The 17,344-nt window shown below is 44.2% G+C and overlaps 1 protein-coding gene across 1 annotated transcript in view; it reads left to right on the forward strand.

Annotated features, from left to right (window-relative positions):
* Positions 1 to 1,685: 1,685 nt before the first annotated feature.
* The window catches only part of mbd2 (methyl-CpG binding domain protein 2), a 38,334-nt gene continuing 22,675 nt past the window's right edge, over positions 1,686 to 17,344 (forward strand). Inside the window, exons 1-2 of the mRNA XM_083929319.1 lie at positions 1,686 to 2,116; positions 9,476 to 9,635. Of these exons, the coding sequence (XP_083785445.1) occupies positions 2,004 to 2,116; positions 9,476 to 9,635 (273 nt within the window). The 5' untranslated portion in view covers positions 1,686 to 2,003. The remainder of the gene's footprint in view (positions 2,117 to 9,475; positions 9,636 to 17,344) is intronic.

The raw sequence follows: 17,344 nt of genomic DNA on the forward strand, positions 1-17,344 counted from the left end.
CTTGGTGGCGTTTAGAATCAGGTGATTAGCTGCACACCAGTTGACAAAGGAGTCCACAACACCCCTGTATTCCTCCTCCTTTCCCTCACTGACACAGCCAACAATTGCAGAATCGTCAGCAAACTTCTGCAGGTGGCAGGACTCAGAGAGGAACTGAAAGTCTGAGGTGTACAGGGTGAACAGAAATGGGGAAAGAACAGTTCCCTGTGGAGCTCCAGTGCTGCTGACCACAGTGTCAGACACTCCGTCCTGCAGTCTGACATACTGTGGTCGACCCATCAAGTAATCCGTAAGGATTATTGATTGGTGCTATATTACAAAAACTGCTTTGCAACTGTTTTGTATTTGTTGTACTCTTTTCATTAATTAAGTTACTACCTCTCATTTTGTTATGAATGGATTTCTCTCTTTTTTTGCATCGTATAAGATTAGTCATATGTTTAACTGTCAGGTAAACATATTGGCCAATCTCAGGACCTAAAATAATAATGGTTTGGCTGGTTCATACTGGTCTTTAGACCTGACATGGTGAAACAGAACTGCATAGCTCTGTGTTTAGTTTAATTTAGCTAACCGCTGATAGACAGAATAAAAAGATCAAATATTTTTTTTTGTAATTTTTGATTGGACCAACTTTCTTTATAATTTTGCTGAACAGGGAACATGGGGAAATCGAGCACATGTACCAAAGAAAGGCTCAGTAAAGTTAAAAAAAATGAAAATCCCAAAATGGTTGTACCAGTTTTGACATTTCTGTCTGTAAGAAAGACATCAAAGTGAATTGTATTCAGTCTGATGAGCTGAACTACAAAGCAGGCAACACAAATTTTTTTTAGGTTGAAATAAAAACTTTCTTATCTTAAGATTTTTTTTGTGTCTCACATGTAAACTAAGGACTAAACTGAGCCTGTGCAGAGTGCATGAGATGATTTTTTAACTTCCTGATTAGAGAAATTAAAAGTGTTACAACCAAGCCCCCCACCACAGCATGTATGTTTAGATCATATCTCCATGACAACACTGAGGGTGGGGGTATTTTTTTGTACCAGGCTATTTTTTATTTTGTTGGATGTTGAAGTTTATGAATAATTAGGGGCGTGGCCTCTGGCAGCTTATGTGAGCTAATGTGAGCTAACGTGGCTAATTCTGTGAAATCAGCCAGACAGACGTATCTCCCTCCCCCCAGCGTCACATACGTGCCCTTTTTATGGGCATGGGAAATGAGGAGGAGTCAAAGTCTGACAAGATGGCGGCTCCTGTAGGCGAGGACGATTGGATCAAGTTGAGAGAATGGACTGCGGTGTAGAGGCTACTTCCAACTGATCTGTGTTACAACCATCCCAGGTCTCCCCTACTCTGTTTATTTGGGCTATCTATTTATGCTATAAATTATCAGTTAACTTTTTCTATATTGGTTGATTAATGTAATATTTTGACTGAACTAGGCTATTTATATTATTGTTATCTTCTCATAGCCTCTCATAATGTATAGGCCTATCTAATTTGTGAGGTTAGAACCACTACCGAGTCATCCATCTGTCAGAATAGACGATCTCTGAGAGCGCGCGTGTAGCCTATGCGTGTGTGTGTGTGTGTGTGTGTGTGTGTGTGTGTAAGTGTGTAAGTGTGTGTGCGATATCGCAGACGTCACAGCCTGCCGTTGGTCCAGTTCAGATCAGATCAGACGGGCGGTTGGTCCTCTACGGAGGTAAACTGAACTCAATCCGGACCCGTAGGCAGGTTAACCCGGGACATCCCAGCTCACACTCTGAACCGGGATACTATATTGATTTGGACTTAACCCGCATTAAACAGCGTAAACAGCTGGGGCGGAGGGAGGGAGGGAGAGCCGCCGATAACGTAACGACCGTGACGTCGGCCCGGGCTGCTGCTCCCTCCGCTGGGTCTACAAGCACCACGTTTGCCCGGAGGGTCCTAACCGGCGTTCACCGAGCGATCGATTGGTCCGATCGGAGCCTGATCGTGGGGTAAATAGGTGAGCGATGATGGAGAGGAAGAGGACGGACTGTCCCGCTCTGCCGCCCGGCTGGAAGAAAGAAGAAGTGATCAGGAAGTCCGGACTGAGCGCTGGAAAGAGCGACGTCTACTACTACAGGTACCCCGTCACACTCGTCACCGATCAGCCGGCGATCAAACCGGTGATCGCTCACTCACCCCCCGGGTCACGTCACTAGCTCTGACCGTCATCGTCACCTCTGCTGATGACAGCTGATCACGGACTCTGTTACCGTCACACACGTTACGGTGTAGCGTAACCGTGTTCCTGTGGGCGTTCACATGAATGAACACTGCCACATGGATCCATATGAATGTTATGTCAGCCCAGTGACATGCTATAGATCTTATATCCTATAGCAGGGCTGGTCAGTTAATGTGGAATTGGGGCCGGTTGATGAAAATTATCCAAAATGAGGGGTCGGAAAAATATGAGCATCACATCAATGGATATTGTAAAACACTACAGTGACATAGGAGGGCATACAATATATTGTCTTTATTTTATCAATGTAAATATTAGTCATAGGTCTCAAAGTGCAACAAGCTTGTCAAAAACAATCCTTGTTAAATGAACAAACCTGTGAACCAGAGGTTTTCACTCCATTATTGGACTAAAGTAAAGTTTGAGGCTCTTCTCCTTTACTTGAGTATTTTTATTTACATGCTACTTTATTCTTCTACTCCACAACAAATCAGTGGAAATATTCTACTTTTTACTTTTACTTCAGTTTCTAGTTACTTTACCAGGCTGACAAGTTCATATGAAACATTAGTTTATTCATCAGAAACTGGACTGACACAAATGAACGTCACATAAATGCAGAGTAGCAGGATTTTTATCAACTTCTCCTCTTTACACTCAGATATGGCTGCGGAGTAAACACAGGCTTCACAGAGACAGAAACTAAAACTTCTCTGTCCGTTCTCTGGTGAACTGACGGTTTTCTGTGACAATCTTTCTTTTTTCAGAGTAGAAAGAGACATTGATGTTGTGATTTAACCAGACAGAAACGATTGAGAACAGCAACAGAGCGGAGCTGTTGCCAAGGCAAACCCACAAAGAGGAGCGTAGCAGCAGGGTGCGTAGCATTGCGGCGTTGCACCTACAGGGAGCGCATGGAGCAAGTCTCCCAGCGACTTTCCGCCCCGTTGTGTTTCCATGGTTGTAGCCAATAGCGTTGGGCGTTGCTGGTTGCCAGGGTTGTCTGTTGTTGGGTGCAGCTACTGTAGGCTGGCACTGGGTGAAATGGAGTTTGCCAATCCTGCAGCTGCTTCGGAGCCTCAGTGAAGGGGGCGTTATTTGTCCCAGCAGCTGAGTGAGCGGAGACGGGCAAAAACCAGAGTCACTATAGGCCGAGCATTCACTCCATGGACTGAGAGAAAGGAGAGAAACGCCATTCAAACGCACGCCCAAATGTCTACGGTTCTCCTTGATCGCTAACATCACTTTAACCTTTACTTAGCTGGAACGGCTAATGCTAACGGCTAACGCTAACTCCTCTAATCCTTGTTTTATGGTGTGATTTGCTGGAGGGGACGGGTTCAAACAGACTCAAACAGACTCTGGTCTCCTGTAGCTACTAGGCAAATTCAATAGTCTGTATATAAAATATAACATAGTAAAGCCTGTTTCTGTAATACTCCTGTATATAGACTCTAAACTCTACACATCAGATTTACTGACAAATTTAAGTCAGTATGTGGATGTTGTTATCGAGATTAGACGACGTAATTGTGTATCGATATTCCTTTCCGGCTGTTAAGTCATGACGTCATGCCCTTCAAAATAAGACTTCAGGGTCCAAGCCGGTCCGTGCCTCGTATTTCTCCAATGCTGCAGTGCCGTGTTCCCCGTTGTTTGAACAGATCTGAGTTTATAAAAAACAACGTAATTGTCGTTCCACCTCTGTCTTGTCGATAAAAAAAGATGTCTAATTAACAAAAGAGGTGATCGTAATTGTTCACGTTTTGTTTTAATGGAGCGTTTGGACCCAGAAATTGTATTTTGAAAGGCTGTCACGTCCGACTTAACATCATCATGAGATGATTCAATTGACAGACGATAAATTATCATTTCCAGTTATTTCCCAACCCTAAGACAGTGATGTGTCACTTGTATTCACTGGCACATACTGTCTCAGCAGTGTCATAATATATGATACACCACTCATGTTTCAGTGTCATGTCGGCGCAGCGCTGCATCTCGCCCCGATTCGACTGCCACGGGTCACTTCACAGGCTTGACTCTTGCTGTATGCCACATAAAAATGGCTTGCGACTTATGTTTCACTGACATGTACAACTGTCCAACAAATCTCAATCAACCTCAAATTCTACTAATAGGGCTTGCATGGGCTGGGCAATATGACAATATTTATCATCAAAACCATATAAATATATATATTTCTATATTGTTTCTATTGCTATATTGAAAAAACAACAGCCGAACTGCATTACAGTAATATTTATACTATTTGGACGACGACTTACGTTCTGATCCTTGCATGTTATGTTCATTTTGCACTGAAGTTATCTGTTTTTTAGAGCGCACTCACACTGTCCATCCGTACAGTGCCCAAGCATGCACGGAGGAGGTGGAGTGTTTACTGCAGATTTGGTCGATGAAAATATTCAAAAACAGTCGACAAGACGCACAAAAACTCAGAGGTCTATGGACAGATTTGTAAACAAAGTGACGCATCGCGATGACGTCATCAATGTGTGTGACGTGTTACGGCGTGATGACATATAGGCAGCAAGAAGCATTCCCCGAGGCCCAGGTAGTGTGAGTACAAACGGGCCTGGGCCGCGGGGGAGAGAGAGGGGGGCCAAGTACCCTAAAGCACGGGGCACGGTACGGACGGACAGTGTGAGTGCGCCCTTAGTTAGAAGCAATTAACCTTAGATATGTTCCGATTTTCTCCTTCCTGCAACCGATTCCGATACCTAAAATTGCGAGTGCATTTAAAAAAAAAAAATTCTATACATTATTGCATGATAACCGTTGCATACTAATAACCCTGAGATGGTATGATTGCTATCATTGCTGTATGGACTGGCTCAGGTGAAACCCTTTGCTGCAGCAAAGCAGGCCAAGTCCTGTAAACGCAAAACTCAGTCCCTCATTGTTTTTATACAGAAAAGCAAAGGAAAGGCTGCAATTTAATGTCCTGTCCATGTGAAACAGAGGCGTAATATTCCCAAAAGCCAGCTATCTGGGACAGGCGTAGCCTAAACATGTGACGTGAAGCACAAAGATGCGCTCCTGTTATTGTGGTCACTGACCTCGTTGAACTTTTTTCTCAAGTTCTTTAATTTGCCGATCACTTGTTTCTTCTCCCGACAAAAACCACGTCGGCAAAGTTCCTAGGCCACCTTTTTGATCCCCATCTTTCACCGTTCCCGTGATCTGAGAATTTACGACTTTCTCTGCCATGATGGTCAGCCTCCCACAGATGTCACAGGCTTTCCAATCGCTCATCTCAACGGTCCATATTCGGTCGACGTGATGACCAGGTGATGACTAGCTGTCTCTTGTTCCTGTGATCAGCTGTTTCCTGCTTTTAAAACTCCAGATGTTGTTCGCACAACAGTTCACGTGAAGTCACACCACTGGTCGGTCGAACATTGGAGTCTCCCCATTGGCTGCAACTAGTGATTATTTTCATTATCATTTTATCTGTCGATTAATTTATCATTTCATCGATTATTTGTTTGTTATATAAAGTATCATAAAATGATGATAAATGGTGATCAGTGTTTCCCAAAGATGACATGCTCAAATGTCTGGAAAGATATTTGGTTAACTGTCAGAGAGGGAAGAAACCAGAAAATATTCACATTTAAGAAGCTGCAATCAGAATTTTTACTTTTTTTTAAAAATATATAAATGACTCAAAGCAATTTATCAATTACTCTAAAGTTGATAATCGACCAATCCTTGCAGCTTATCACTTGTGCACTCTTGCAATTAGGTGTTACAAAAGAAGGAAAAGAAAAAGTCAGGATATCTCAGTCCCTCCCGCTGCACTTCTGACTATTAGGATGAAAAGCCACAGTCAAAATAAAAATAACCCCCCCACATCTATTACCTTTTCTCAATACTACCCATCTTACCGACAGATAATTGGTTCAAATCTTTTAAATCTGTCATGAACTTTTACTGGAAAAATAAGAAAGCCAAAATTAAACTATCTACTTTAAAAAACAGCTAATCACAAGGCGGACTGGATGCACTAAACTTTTACTTGTACTGTCTTGCAAATCAAACGCAATATATTGCAAAATGGATTCACCAAACCAACCATAACACCTCATGGTCAGATCTAGAACAGTGTTACTGCCTTTACCTTTCCTTAATACGACCATCAAACGACACCCCTGCTTCAAAACCACAGTCCTCTCTACAGCTCTGACAGCCTGGTGGAAAGTCCTCAAGATCTTCAGCTCCACTCCAGCACCATGTAAACACACGGCAATATGGCAGAACCCTGACTTCCAACGGCACAATAATCCTCTTCACTACCACACATGGTCACAAAAAGGTACCATACATCTCCGCCATCTTTTTTAACAATAATCAGTTTATAGACCTCAAAGACCTCATACAGAACCACGGAATAGATAGACATCAATTTATGAATTACTCACAACTTAAATCCATATTCAAATCTAAAATCAACATGAGACACAACCGACTTGAACCTTCTGAAATAATTGACGACATAATTCTGTTTACAAATACATATAAACTAACTTCTAAACCAGGGCTGCCCAGTCCTGCTCCTGGAGGCCCACCGACTGGCATGTTATAGGTTCCTCCCTGCTCTTACACACCTGACTCTAATGATTTTCAAATCTGTGACGAGCTTTAGCTGCTTGATAACGAGCAAATCATTAGACTCAGGTGTGTTGGAGCAGAGAGAAACCTAAAACATGCAGGACAGTGGCTCTCTGGGATTAGGGTTGGGCAGCCCTGTTCTAAACTATACAGATTAATATTAACACTCCCAATAGCCCACTGGAACGCTAATGTGAACATCTCCCCTTCTTCTGACCTTTTTTTATAATTCTCTCTCTCACAGGTCCGCCAACTCTATGGAAGTGCAATCCACACAAAGAAAACAAAAATCAGTAATGTGTATGTTGCATTGCATTCATTCTGCACATTAAAAGTTGTCCAAAGATTCAACCTTTTTTCTGATTCCGTATCTTCAGTAACTACTGCAGTGCTACATAAGATCACAGAGGAAATGATGTCACACGTAGTGCAGGTCTGTGGTGAGGCTGTGACGCCTCAGTGCCGCCGGCTGTTCACTTCCTGTTGATCAGCAGTGGAGGCGAGGCGCGATCAGATTAACAGCTCCGAGTCAAAAGCATCTGAGCTCCGTCACATCCTGAACCTTTGACATGAAGCTGATGATCAGTTCACTTTCAGTTTACCCTGTAAACGTGACTCATCAGTTCCAGTAAGGGAACCAGTCAGCGGGTCGACTTACGGGAAGAGCAGCAACACCCAGCTGGGGCCTCGGACAGCTCCGTCTTCACAAGCTCATGCTGTTTGTTAAGATCTTTATTCAGATTCTTCCTCTTTTAATTTAGGTTCGGACTCACATGACACTTAGAACACAAATATGAATAGTAATAGAAATATTCCTTCAAATTTAGATTTTAATTTTCAATCAATTTATTTGATTTCATTTTCATTTCAGTCTCCGACACGCACGCACGCACGCACGCACACACACGCACACACGCAAACACACACACGCACACACACACACACACACACACACACACACACACACACACACACGCACACACACGCACACACGCAAACACACACACGCACACACGCACACACACACACACACACACACACGCACACACACGCACACACGCACACACACACACGCACACACGCACACACGCACGCACGCACACACACACACGCACACACACGCGAATCTTTGCTGTGCTGACCTACATGTCAGACACAGCTGAATGACTCTGTTTGCTCTTGTACTTCCATCCCTGTGAGGACCAATTACACTTTTAGACCTTTAGAGACCTTGAGGACATTTTTGGAAAATGAGGTCACTTCTTGCCTGGGTCCAGACCCTAGAATCCACCCACTCCACAGAGTTCACTGATTCATCTGGCATCGTGACATGAAACTGCAGTTTCTCGGTTAAAAATATGGACGACGGGGCGGCCGGTGGAACAGTGGTTACAGCAGTCTCCCCATGTAAAGAGGCTGGAGGTCCTCAAGGCAGCGGCCGCGGGTTCAACTCCGACCTGCGGCCCTTTGCTGCATGTCTCCCCATCTCTCTCTCTCACCCCATTTCCTGTATGTCCTATTTAATAAACGCTTGGAAAAACTGCCAAAAAAATAATCTTAAAAAAAACCCCCAGAAAAACTGGGCAGTGAATGGTATAGGTATTTAAACATGATAATGCTATCAAAGTGTTTCAGGGTGGTAGAGAGAAGTGCTGTCTGAGGTAGAGACGGCTGTCTTTACCAGGCAACCACAGCACTATAAGAGCTGGGAATGAAAAACATAGACACATCAGCGACAGTATGATAACCACATCCAACACACACCATTCACTGAGAAATATTTTCAAAATAATAATGTTTAATAATACAAACTCACAAGAGCTCAGATGTTGTGCCCAAAGCCTGTGAATAAGTACATAGTTCCGCTTACAGTGGAGTAGGCAGTCCTTCAGTGTGGCCCAGGACACGTCTACACACTGCTAAATGAATGTGGTCACATGTGGTCCAGACCAACTCCGAATGTGGTCTGAGCGATCCGATCTAATTGCACTCTCAATGCTGGTTGGTTTCTAAACATGATCAAACAATGCAACGACGGGTTTACTCACATTATCCATTCGTACTGTGCCAAAGCACGATTCCCAGCTAAAGTCTAGTTTGTTTGACCTGTTTGAGTACAACTGCTCTGTGCTTAAGTGCGGTACGCTTCCCAGCTGTGGCCTGTTGAGGAAGATGGGCTTTAGTAAATAACGACTGCACATGTACAAGATTTAACGGCAGTCCTGATGTCTGTTTAATTACCACTGTTCCCCGAGACGGACATTTGAAATGATGCACCGAACGGTTCAAGTTGGTCTGATGCGGAGGTGGAGTGTTTACTGCAGATTTGGTCGGATGAAAATATTCAAAAACATTTGGACAAAACTAAATCTCTGCAGAGTGATGACGTACAAGTAAGAAGTAATCGAGCCGAGGCTCAGATCATTTCAAGTAATGTGAGTGCAAGTGGTCCTGGCCCATGCGGGAGGAGGGAGGGGGGAGAATCAGGCTAAAGCACAGCTCGGATCATCTGGGCCAAGTGAGAGTACGAGAATGCGCCCTAAATGGTCTCCACTATAGCTCTGACTAATCACACTGTCTTCATTTGTCTGACTCTCTCCTCCTGTCTTCCTACAGTCCTTCAGGAAAGAAGTTCAGGAGTAAGCCTCAGTTGTCCCGTTACCTAGGAAACTCAGTGGATCTGGGATGTTTCGACTTCCGGACGGGGAAGATGATGCCTGGAAAACTACAGAAGAACAAACAGAGACTGCGACATGACCAGCTCAGCTTGGCCAAGGTAACACTGATGGATCACAGCTGTGGGGGAGGGTGTGTGGTGTATCAGATTATCAGATTAACGCAGCTCTTCCTGCAACAGGTCGACAGTTCAGCAGGTCAGTTGACAAACACTCAATGAGTGTGATGTGTGGGTGAAACCCTGCCAACTAGCTGCTGAACTTTCTGTCTGTCCTCTGCTCTTGTCATTCATGTGACAGTGTACATGTATCAGAGCTGCAGTGTTCTATTACAGTCTCCAGACGTCCTTCTATCATCGCTTACTTGTCTCGATCTTGTTGTTGTTTAATGGGGCTGCCCTCGACCAAAGATTTTCTTGGTCGACCAGTGGTCTTCATTTAGAGTGACAAGTCGACTAATCGACGCAAATAGCCTCAGAGACTGTCTCTAAATGACACCGGCAAATTGTTTCAGATTCTAATGGGGGCCATCCACTCCGAGAGCTCTGTTTGGGGGTTGTCCGTGCCTGGGTAGTTGGGGAGTCCTGACCCAGGGCTTTATGGTTGTGGTATGGGTCCCTATCTGTCTGGGTCGGGGTGGTCTCTGTGGCGGCGTCCCCTGTGGCGGCGTCCCCTGTAACCGTTGGCTCGGGCTCGTGGTTGGAATGGCCCCCTTAGGATGGTGTTACCTCACTCGGTCTATCCGTGCTCAGCCATACTCATACATTTTATCTTGTGGTGGGGGAGGGGGGGGGGTGTACATATCGGTGTAGTATGTCAGTGTGTGTGTGTGTGTGTGTGTGTGTGTGTGTTACACGATTGAAGGAGTTGGGATGCCAAGGGGGTTTGTTTTATTTTTTTTTAATGTAAAGCACTTCGGGCTGCATTTTTGCATGAAAGGTATTATATACATAAAGCTGATTTGATCTGATTTGGATTTGATTTGATTTAATTCTGAATGTGTCAGAAAAATCAGCCAGGCGACTGTTGTAACATGGGCAGGTAGCTAGGCTAGGCTAACATTACTTACATGTTTAAGGTGGTAGGTCATGTTCGTCTAACGTTACTTACATGTTTAAGGTGGTAGTTCATGTTCGTCTAACGTTACTTACATGTTTAAGGTGGTAGCTCATGTTTGTGTATAATTACTTACATGTTTAAGGTGGTAGGTCATGTTTGTCTATAATTACTTACATGTTTAAGGTGGTAGGTCTTGTTCATCTTTAATTACTTACAAAGTTTTCGTTGCCACTGTACTCTACAGGGGAATTGTTGGGTCTATGTAAATCATAAATAAGTCCTAGAGTGTGGTCTTTACCTAGTTTGTAAAGTGTCCTAAGATAACTTTTGTTATGATTTGGCCCTATAAATAAAATTGAATTGAATTGAATTGTTTAAGGTGGTAGTTTATGTTTGTCTAACATTACTTACATGTTTAAGGTGGTAGATCATGTTCGTCTAATGTTACTAACATGTTTAAGGCGGTAGGTCATGTTTGTCTAACGTTACTTACATGTGTAAGGTGGAAGGTCATGTTCGTCTAACGTTAATTGCATGTTTAAGGTGGTAGGTCATGTTCGTCTAATGTTACTTACATGTTTAAGGTGGTAGGTCATGTTCGTCTAATGTTACTTACATGTGTAAGGTGGAAGGTCATGTTCGTCTAACGTTAATTGCATGTTTAAGGTGGTAGGTCATGTTTGTCTAACGTTACTTACATGTTTAAGGTGTTAGTTTTTGAGCGCCGAATACAGACTACTGCTGCCTGCTGGTCTTGAGAGTTATTTCCTCTCGTGCAGGCGAAAAACATACAAACTAGTTGGCTGTTTGCTGTAGTCTTTACAGTGTGTACAAGTGCCATTGTTTTCGGTGAGACACTGTTGATGTGAAGCGACGCAACAGTCAGCCCTGTCGCACTGTACCGGTTAAAGTTGTACTCCATAAGATTTGAGATAAGTTTTTTCCTAGCGGCCTCTGTGGCAGTAAGATGTAACTGCAGGTGAGTCTGTTCTTTCAGAGCCTCCATCTTGTCACGTTCACGGTCACTATGTGTGTTGACTTTTTATTTTTGCTCTTTTGTAAACTTTTTTGAAACACATTCATCTCTCTACTCTACACACACACACACACACACACACACACACACACACACACACACACACACACACACACACACACACACACACACACACACACACACACACATTTTTAATATACTTCTTACCTTACTACAATCTAACTCAGAAGTTTGAAATTCTGATCTCCGATAACAAGTGAATGCAGCATAACTGTCGGTGACGATCTGGGCCAACAGACCAACCGCTGTCAGCAGTGTTACTGACATGGAGACTTTTTTTACACACAGACACAGATATTGGAAACTCAGCAAAAAGGCAACAAGTGCTTTTATTAGTGGGTTATATGATCAGTCACCATTGTTTTAACTCGCTCTTTGATCGATAGAAACATAAAGTACAATTAAATAGATTTCATTTTTAAGGAGTCCAACTTTAAGTGTCAAGCCAGACCAGAACGTGAGCAGTGCGCAAACAGCTGCCTTGCTGAAACTGCTGCAGCTCGCACATACTACATGAATAATAACAGAACATCAGTGGCCATAAATAATAAAATGTTTAATTTTTTATCACATCTGTGGCATATTCCTCCTACACACGGAAACTGTATTGGAAGTGCTGTTATGATGTCAAAAAACCGTTACCTGTCTCTTTCTGCTGTGAGCCACTTGTGCGTGTCACAGTATAAATAGGTGAGACCTCTATAGCTGACTCACAGCTGACACGCAGACTCAGGAGGGCAGTGTGGCTGCTCTAACCTGTTAACACGGGCGGAGAAACAAAAAGCAACAGCTTCGCCAACGCACACACCCTGCTGACGCTTGCAGTCTGGCTTGGCTGTTAAGACGTGTCTTGATCTTGTCAGTGTTTAAACTTGACTTGTTTCAATGTCATGGGCATTTGACTCTGACTTGTTCTCTTGTTAGTGTTTTGAGGTTTAATGCTCCTAAAGCAGATGAAACTCTTGTGGGCATTTTGACTTAGACTTGTGTCCTGTGTGGTTTGACTTTAGTTCCGTTCAGTTCAGAGTTGCAGCAGGGAGCAAAAGCACAAAGCAAATGTACAAGAGGACATGCGACAATCAAAACGGTTACAACCAAATAAAACCGATGGATCTTCATTCAAAATATAAAACCATTGGGGTGGACGGCATGATACAGTGCTGCTGAGCAGTACAGTCATGGTTCAGTGCAAATTATTCTACGTATTGGAACAAAAAAATGTAAACCTACTGCTTTCTCCCCTGGGGAACTGGGGTATCTCCACCGAGAAGGGAGAGGAAAAAATTCCTCCATGAGCGGGTGGTCAGGGATGACTAAAGCCCAGTGCGGACAAATGACTCGCAACGCAACAAACCCGTTTTAGAACATTGCAGGTGAGAATTGCAGCGGTGTGAACTGACCCGTCTCGTCTGGACTCAAACTGGCTGATGTTTGCGCCTGTGATTCAGCTCGTCAAATCACCAGCAGCCGTTTTGGAACGTAGCAAAGTCCACTGGTCAAGTCACTTACAAACTGTCAGCTGGTTGAAATGACCGTCTTGGACAGAGGCTCAACGAGAGTGTAAGAGGGGGAGAGAGAGAGGGTCGAGGGAGCAATACACTGAGTAAGGAGAGGGAGCGCCATGATCCAGAACAAAGCAGTGAATCAGGGAAATAAAACGATATTATCGCCGTTTTATCACAACTAGAAATGCAGCTGTAGCGAGTATCTCACTGTCTGTCTTCATTTATGTTTTATAATGCAAATTATATCCAGCTACGCAAAAAAAGCCTGAAAAGTCAGAGGTTAGACTGGAAGTACAGAGAGCCGTTGCTACGGAGTTGATACACTGTCTCGGCTCGTCTCACTGGTGTGAACTGGCAAGTTTTAGAACGTTGCAGACATGAACGTTGCAAGTTTCATCTGGTCTCGTATAGAATCTTTGATCTGAACTGGGCTTAGGTCGACTGTGCCTTCTGCAAAGCTTTTGCTGGCCCAGCACAAAAGGCTAAAGTGGACTCAATAAAGCCATCAGTGTCATGTCCACGTTAAAAGTATTTAGTTTTATTTATCTAGCCTCAAATCACTGCAGAAGTCATCTCACGGCACGTTTCATATAGAACAGGTCGAGACCATACTCTGTAGTAAAAGTGCATATTAGCATATTTGTTGTAAGCATTTGTCCACAGCTCAATCAGCTGCATTACGTGAGTCCTTTTCAGCTGTGACATCTCCGGAAGAACCACACTGAGAGCAGACGGGACTCATAAACGTGTTCTGGAATCCATCTTATCAAATATGAATGATCATCCAACCTTTGGTCAGCTGAAACACACACACACACACACACACACACACAAACACACACACACACACACACACACACACACACACACACACACACACACACACACACACACACACACACACACACACACACACACACACACACACACACACACACACTCTCTCTTCTGATGCCCAAAAGCTTCTGTAGTATAGCTCTGATGGAGAACTCCGTGACAGCCAATCAGAAAACAGGATTGTCACGTGGCTGTGGTTTAAACTCCGCTGACAGACAGACCAGAAACATAAGCTCCGCCCACACAGATCAGTGCGTGCGTGCGTGCGTGCGTGCGTGCGTGCGTGCGTGCGTGCGTGCGTGCGTGCGTGCGTGTGTGTGTGTGTGTGTGTGTGTGTGTGTGTGTGTGTGTGTGTGTGTGTGTGTGTGTGTGTGTGTGTGTGTGTGTGTGTGTGTGTGTGTGTGTGTGTGTGTGTGTGTGTGAGAAAGAGGTCAAGCGCGTGTGTGCTGCATGCCTCTACGCACGTACGCATGTCTGTGTGTGGTTTTGTGTCGTCTGTGTGGTGCAGTCTTTGTACCAAAGATAACAGGAGCACTGACTCCTCCCACACAGCAGTGTGTAGAAAAATGAAACTTCTCAATGTTCTTTCAACACACACACACACACACACACACACACACACACACACACACACACACACACACACACACACACACACACACACACACACACACACACACACACACACACACAGAAATGGAGGAAGGAAAGGAGGAAGTGGAATTACAGGAAGGAAGGAAGGTTTGACCATCAGGCGTAGGTGTTCATGGACACTCGTGACCCTCGTGACCCAAAGTAACCTGAAAAACCAATGGAAAGTTCTCCTAGTGACTCATAGAGGCTGCAATGACCATTGCAACCACAAAATGAAAGTAGAGTCAAACTAGAGACCATCTTCACAGACCATCACCCCAGCCACGACTCTAAATTGGGCATGTGGCGTAACGTGGGGGGGAGCCAACGCCCCTTCCCAACTTTCTACCCCCCCTACTTACGCCCCCCTCGCTCGGATAACAACCATTTGCCAACTCAACCTTCTTTTTAATCTCAACTACACTCCTGTAATGTTCCGTGACTGTATCGTGCACGATTGCGACGCTATTGTGGTGACAAAATCTGGGCGCAGACAGTCAGACAAACCTGGCAAAATACTCGAAACCACCTCTGTGGCAGTTCTCGTTCCAGTAGGTGTCTCCAGAACCATATTTGGCCAAGATGACACACACACACACACACACACACACACACACACACACACACACACACACACACACACACACACACACACACACACACACACACACACACACACACACACACACACACACACACACACACATACACACATACACACAGACGAACTCACAAGGTGAAAATAACCAACCACGATCGCAGCTGGAAAAAATGTAAAGTTGGTTGTGATGCTGGAGTGAGGTCATGTCATCTAAAGGGTTCATCCTGTGGGGAGCAGGAGACTAACCTGATGGTCAGACAGAGACCTTCTGTGGGAGGCCAGATGTTTTGAGAAAGCTTGATGAAAATGAGCCACTCCAATGATACATGGACTTAAGAGATAGTTGTCACTGTTTAGCCTGGTATAGCTTATGCAAGCAGCCTACTAAACAGCATTATGAGATTTTAACCAATTGTATGAAAAGGGGATTCACTGATGTGAAATTCTGGGCTGTTACCCATGTTTAAAATGTCGATTTGGCCCCTAATGATACAGATGTGTTGTTGTTGTTGTTGTTGCTGTTATGTATCCCCCCTTTTTTGACACGTAAACAAAGAAATCTTCAATGTAAAAAAGTTTTAAAGTCATCATCCCTTCATTACATTATCTTTGTATGAGCATGAATTCAAGCATACAAATGGAATAAGCTTTCATATAACCTTTCACATTTCAGAAGCCCTTTAGCTCATTTTTCACTACTGCCAAAAAAATATTATGTGAAACAGTAATTAAAGTCGCAGTCGGCAACATTTGTTTGATCATATTCACTGAATCTGACACTATGCTCTGATAGAACAACATAAGTTATCCAGTTTTAGAAAAATCACGCCTCTACGTGCACATAGAGCCTGATGTTTGTTTTGCAAAAATCCACAGTGCCCGTATCATCCTGTCCACTCAGCTCAGAGCTGACTCTCAGGCACAGTTCGTGCACAAGCCACATCCCCCTTGCGCATGTTACAATATCACAGGCTAAATGACGTTAGCAGTTGCTATCTATGAGTGAGTTAGCCAGCCTACCTCGCTGTAGCATGTACTCCATGTTGTTTATTGATGAGAGAAAACACAGGCACATTCACAGGAATCTGGTGCACGCACAATGATGAGCACTCGATGGGAGGGAGCAGAGGAGCTTGGTGGTAGAGGGGGAGGGGTGTGAAAGTTGTAAACATTCGAAATTTGATCTGCCAGACTTGCCGACAGTAGTTTTATTTGTAAATGTAAAAGCAAAACAAAAAGAATCAAAATATATTGTCCTGGGAGTGTAACACTATTTCTTTGTCAATCCACTGTGCCGTGAGGCTGAGCACACTCAAAGGGCTAGCATTCATACTCCATATATAGGTGTGTGTGTGTGTGTGTGTGTGTGCGTGTGTGTGTGTGCGCTTTATTGACACAGTTTGTCACTTTGTGCTGCTGCTCTTCACACATCATTACTTGGGACACACACACACACACACACACACACACACACACGCACTTCCTGTTGTTGTCTGTGAAACCTCAGCTTAGAGTTAACCCTTTAAGCGCAACTGTCACACACACACATAACACACGGCACACACACACACACACACACACAGACACACACACATGCACACACACACACACACACACACACACACACACACACACACACACACACACACACACACACACACACACACACACACACACACACACACACACACACACACACACACACACACACACACAAAGAGTTGTTAAACCGTTAAACCGGCAGCAGAGGTAGATACGGAACCGAATCGATGTCTGTGTGGAAGGGACAGCTGGCAGGACGGGACTAAACGCACACACACTAGACGCCGACGCTAGTGTGTTACTTGACACGCCACGCCTCTTTGCCCCTGGAATGCTGGCATGCTATCTAAAATCACACACGGGGACAGCGTTATGTCAGCGTTGTTTGGTTCAGTGGGGAAAAAAAAGAAGCTGCGTAACTTTTCTGTCATCATTTTATAGCTGAAGATTGAGGAAAGAGAGAGAGAGAGAGAGAGAATGTGATGACTGGAAGCCTTTGTACAGTACATGGGGTACACGCTCTACCAGGTGAGCTACCAGGGTGCCCCAGTGGAGGATCTAGCAAAATATGTATGT

This window comes from Echiichthys vipera (genome assembly GCF_963691815.1).
Source record: "Echiichthys vipera genome assembly, chromosome: 16".
Classification (NCBI taxonomy): domain Eukaryota; kingdom Metazoa; phylum Chordata; class Actinopteri; order Perciformes; family Trachinidae; genus Echiichthys; species Echiichthys vipera.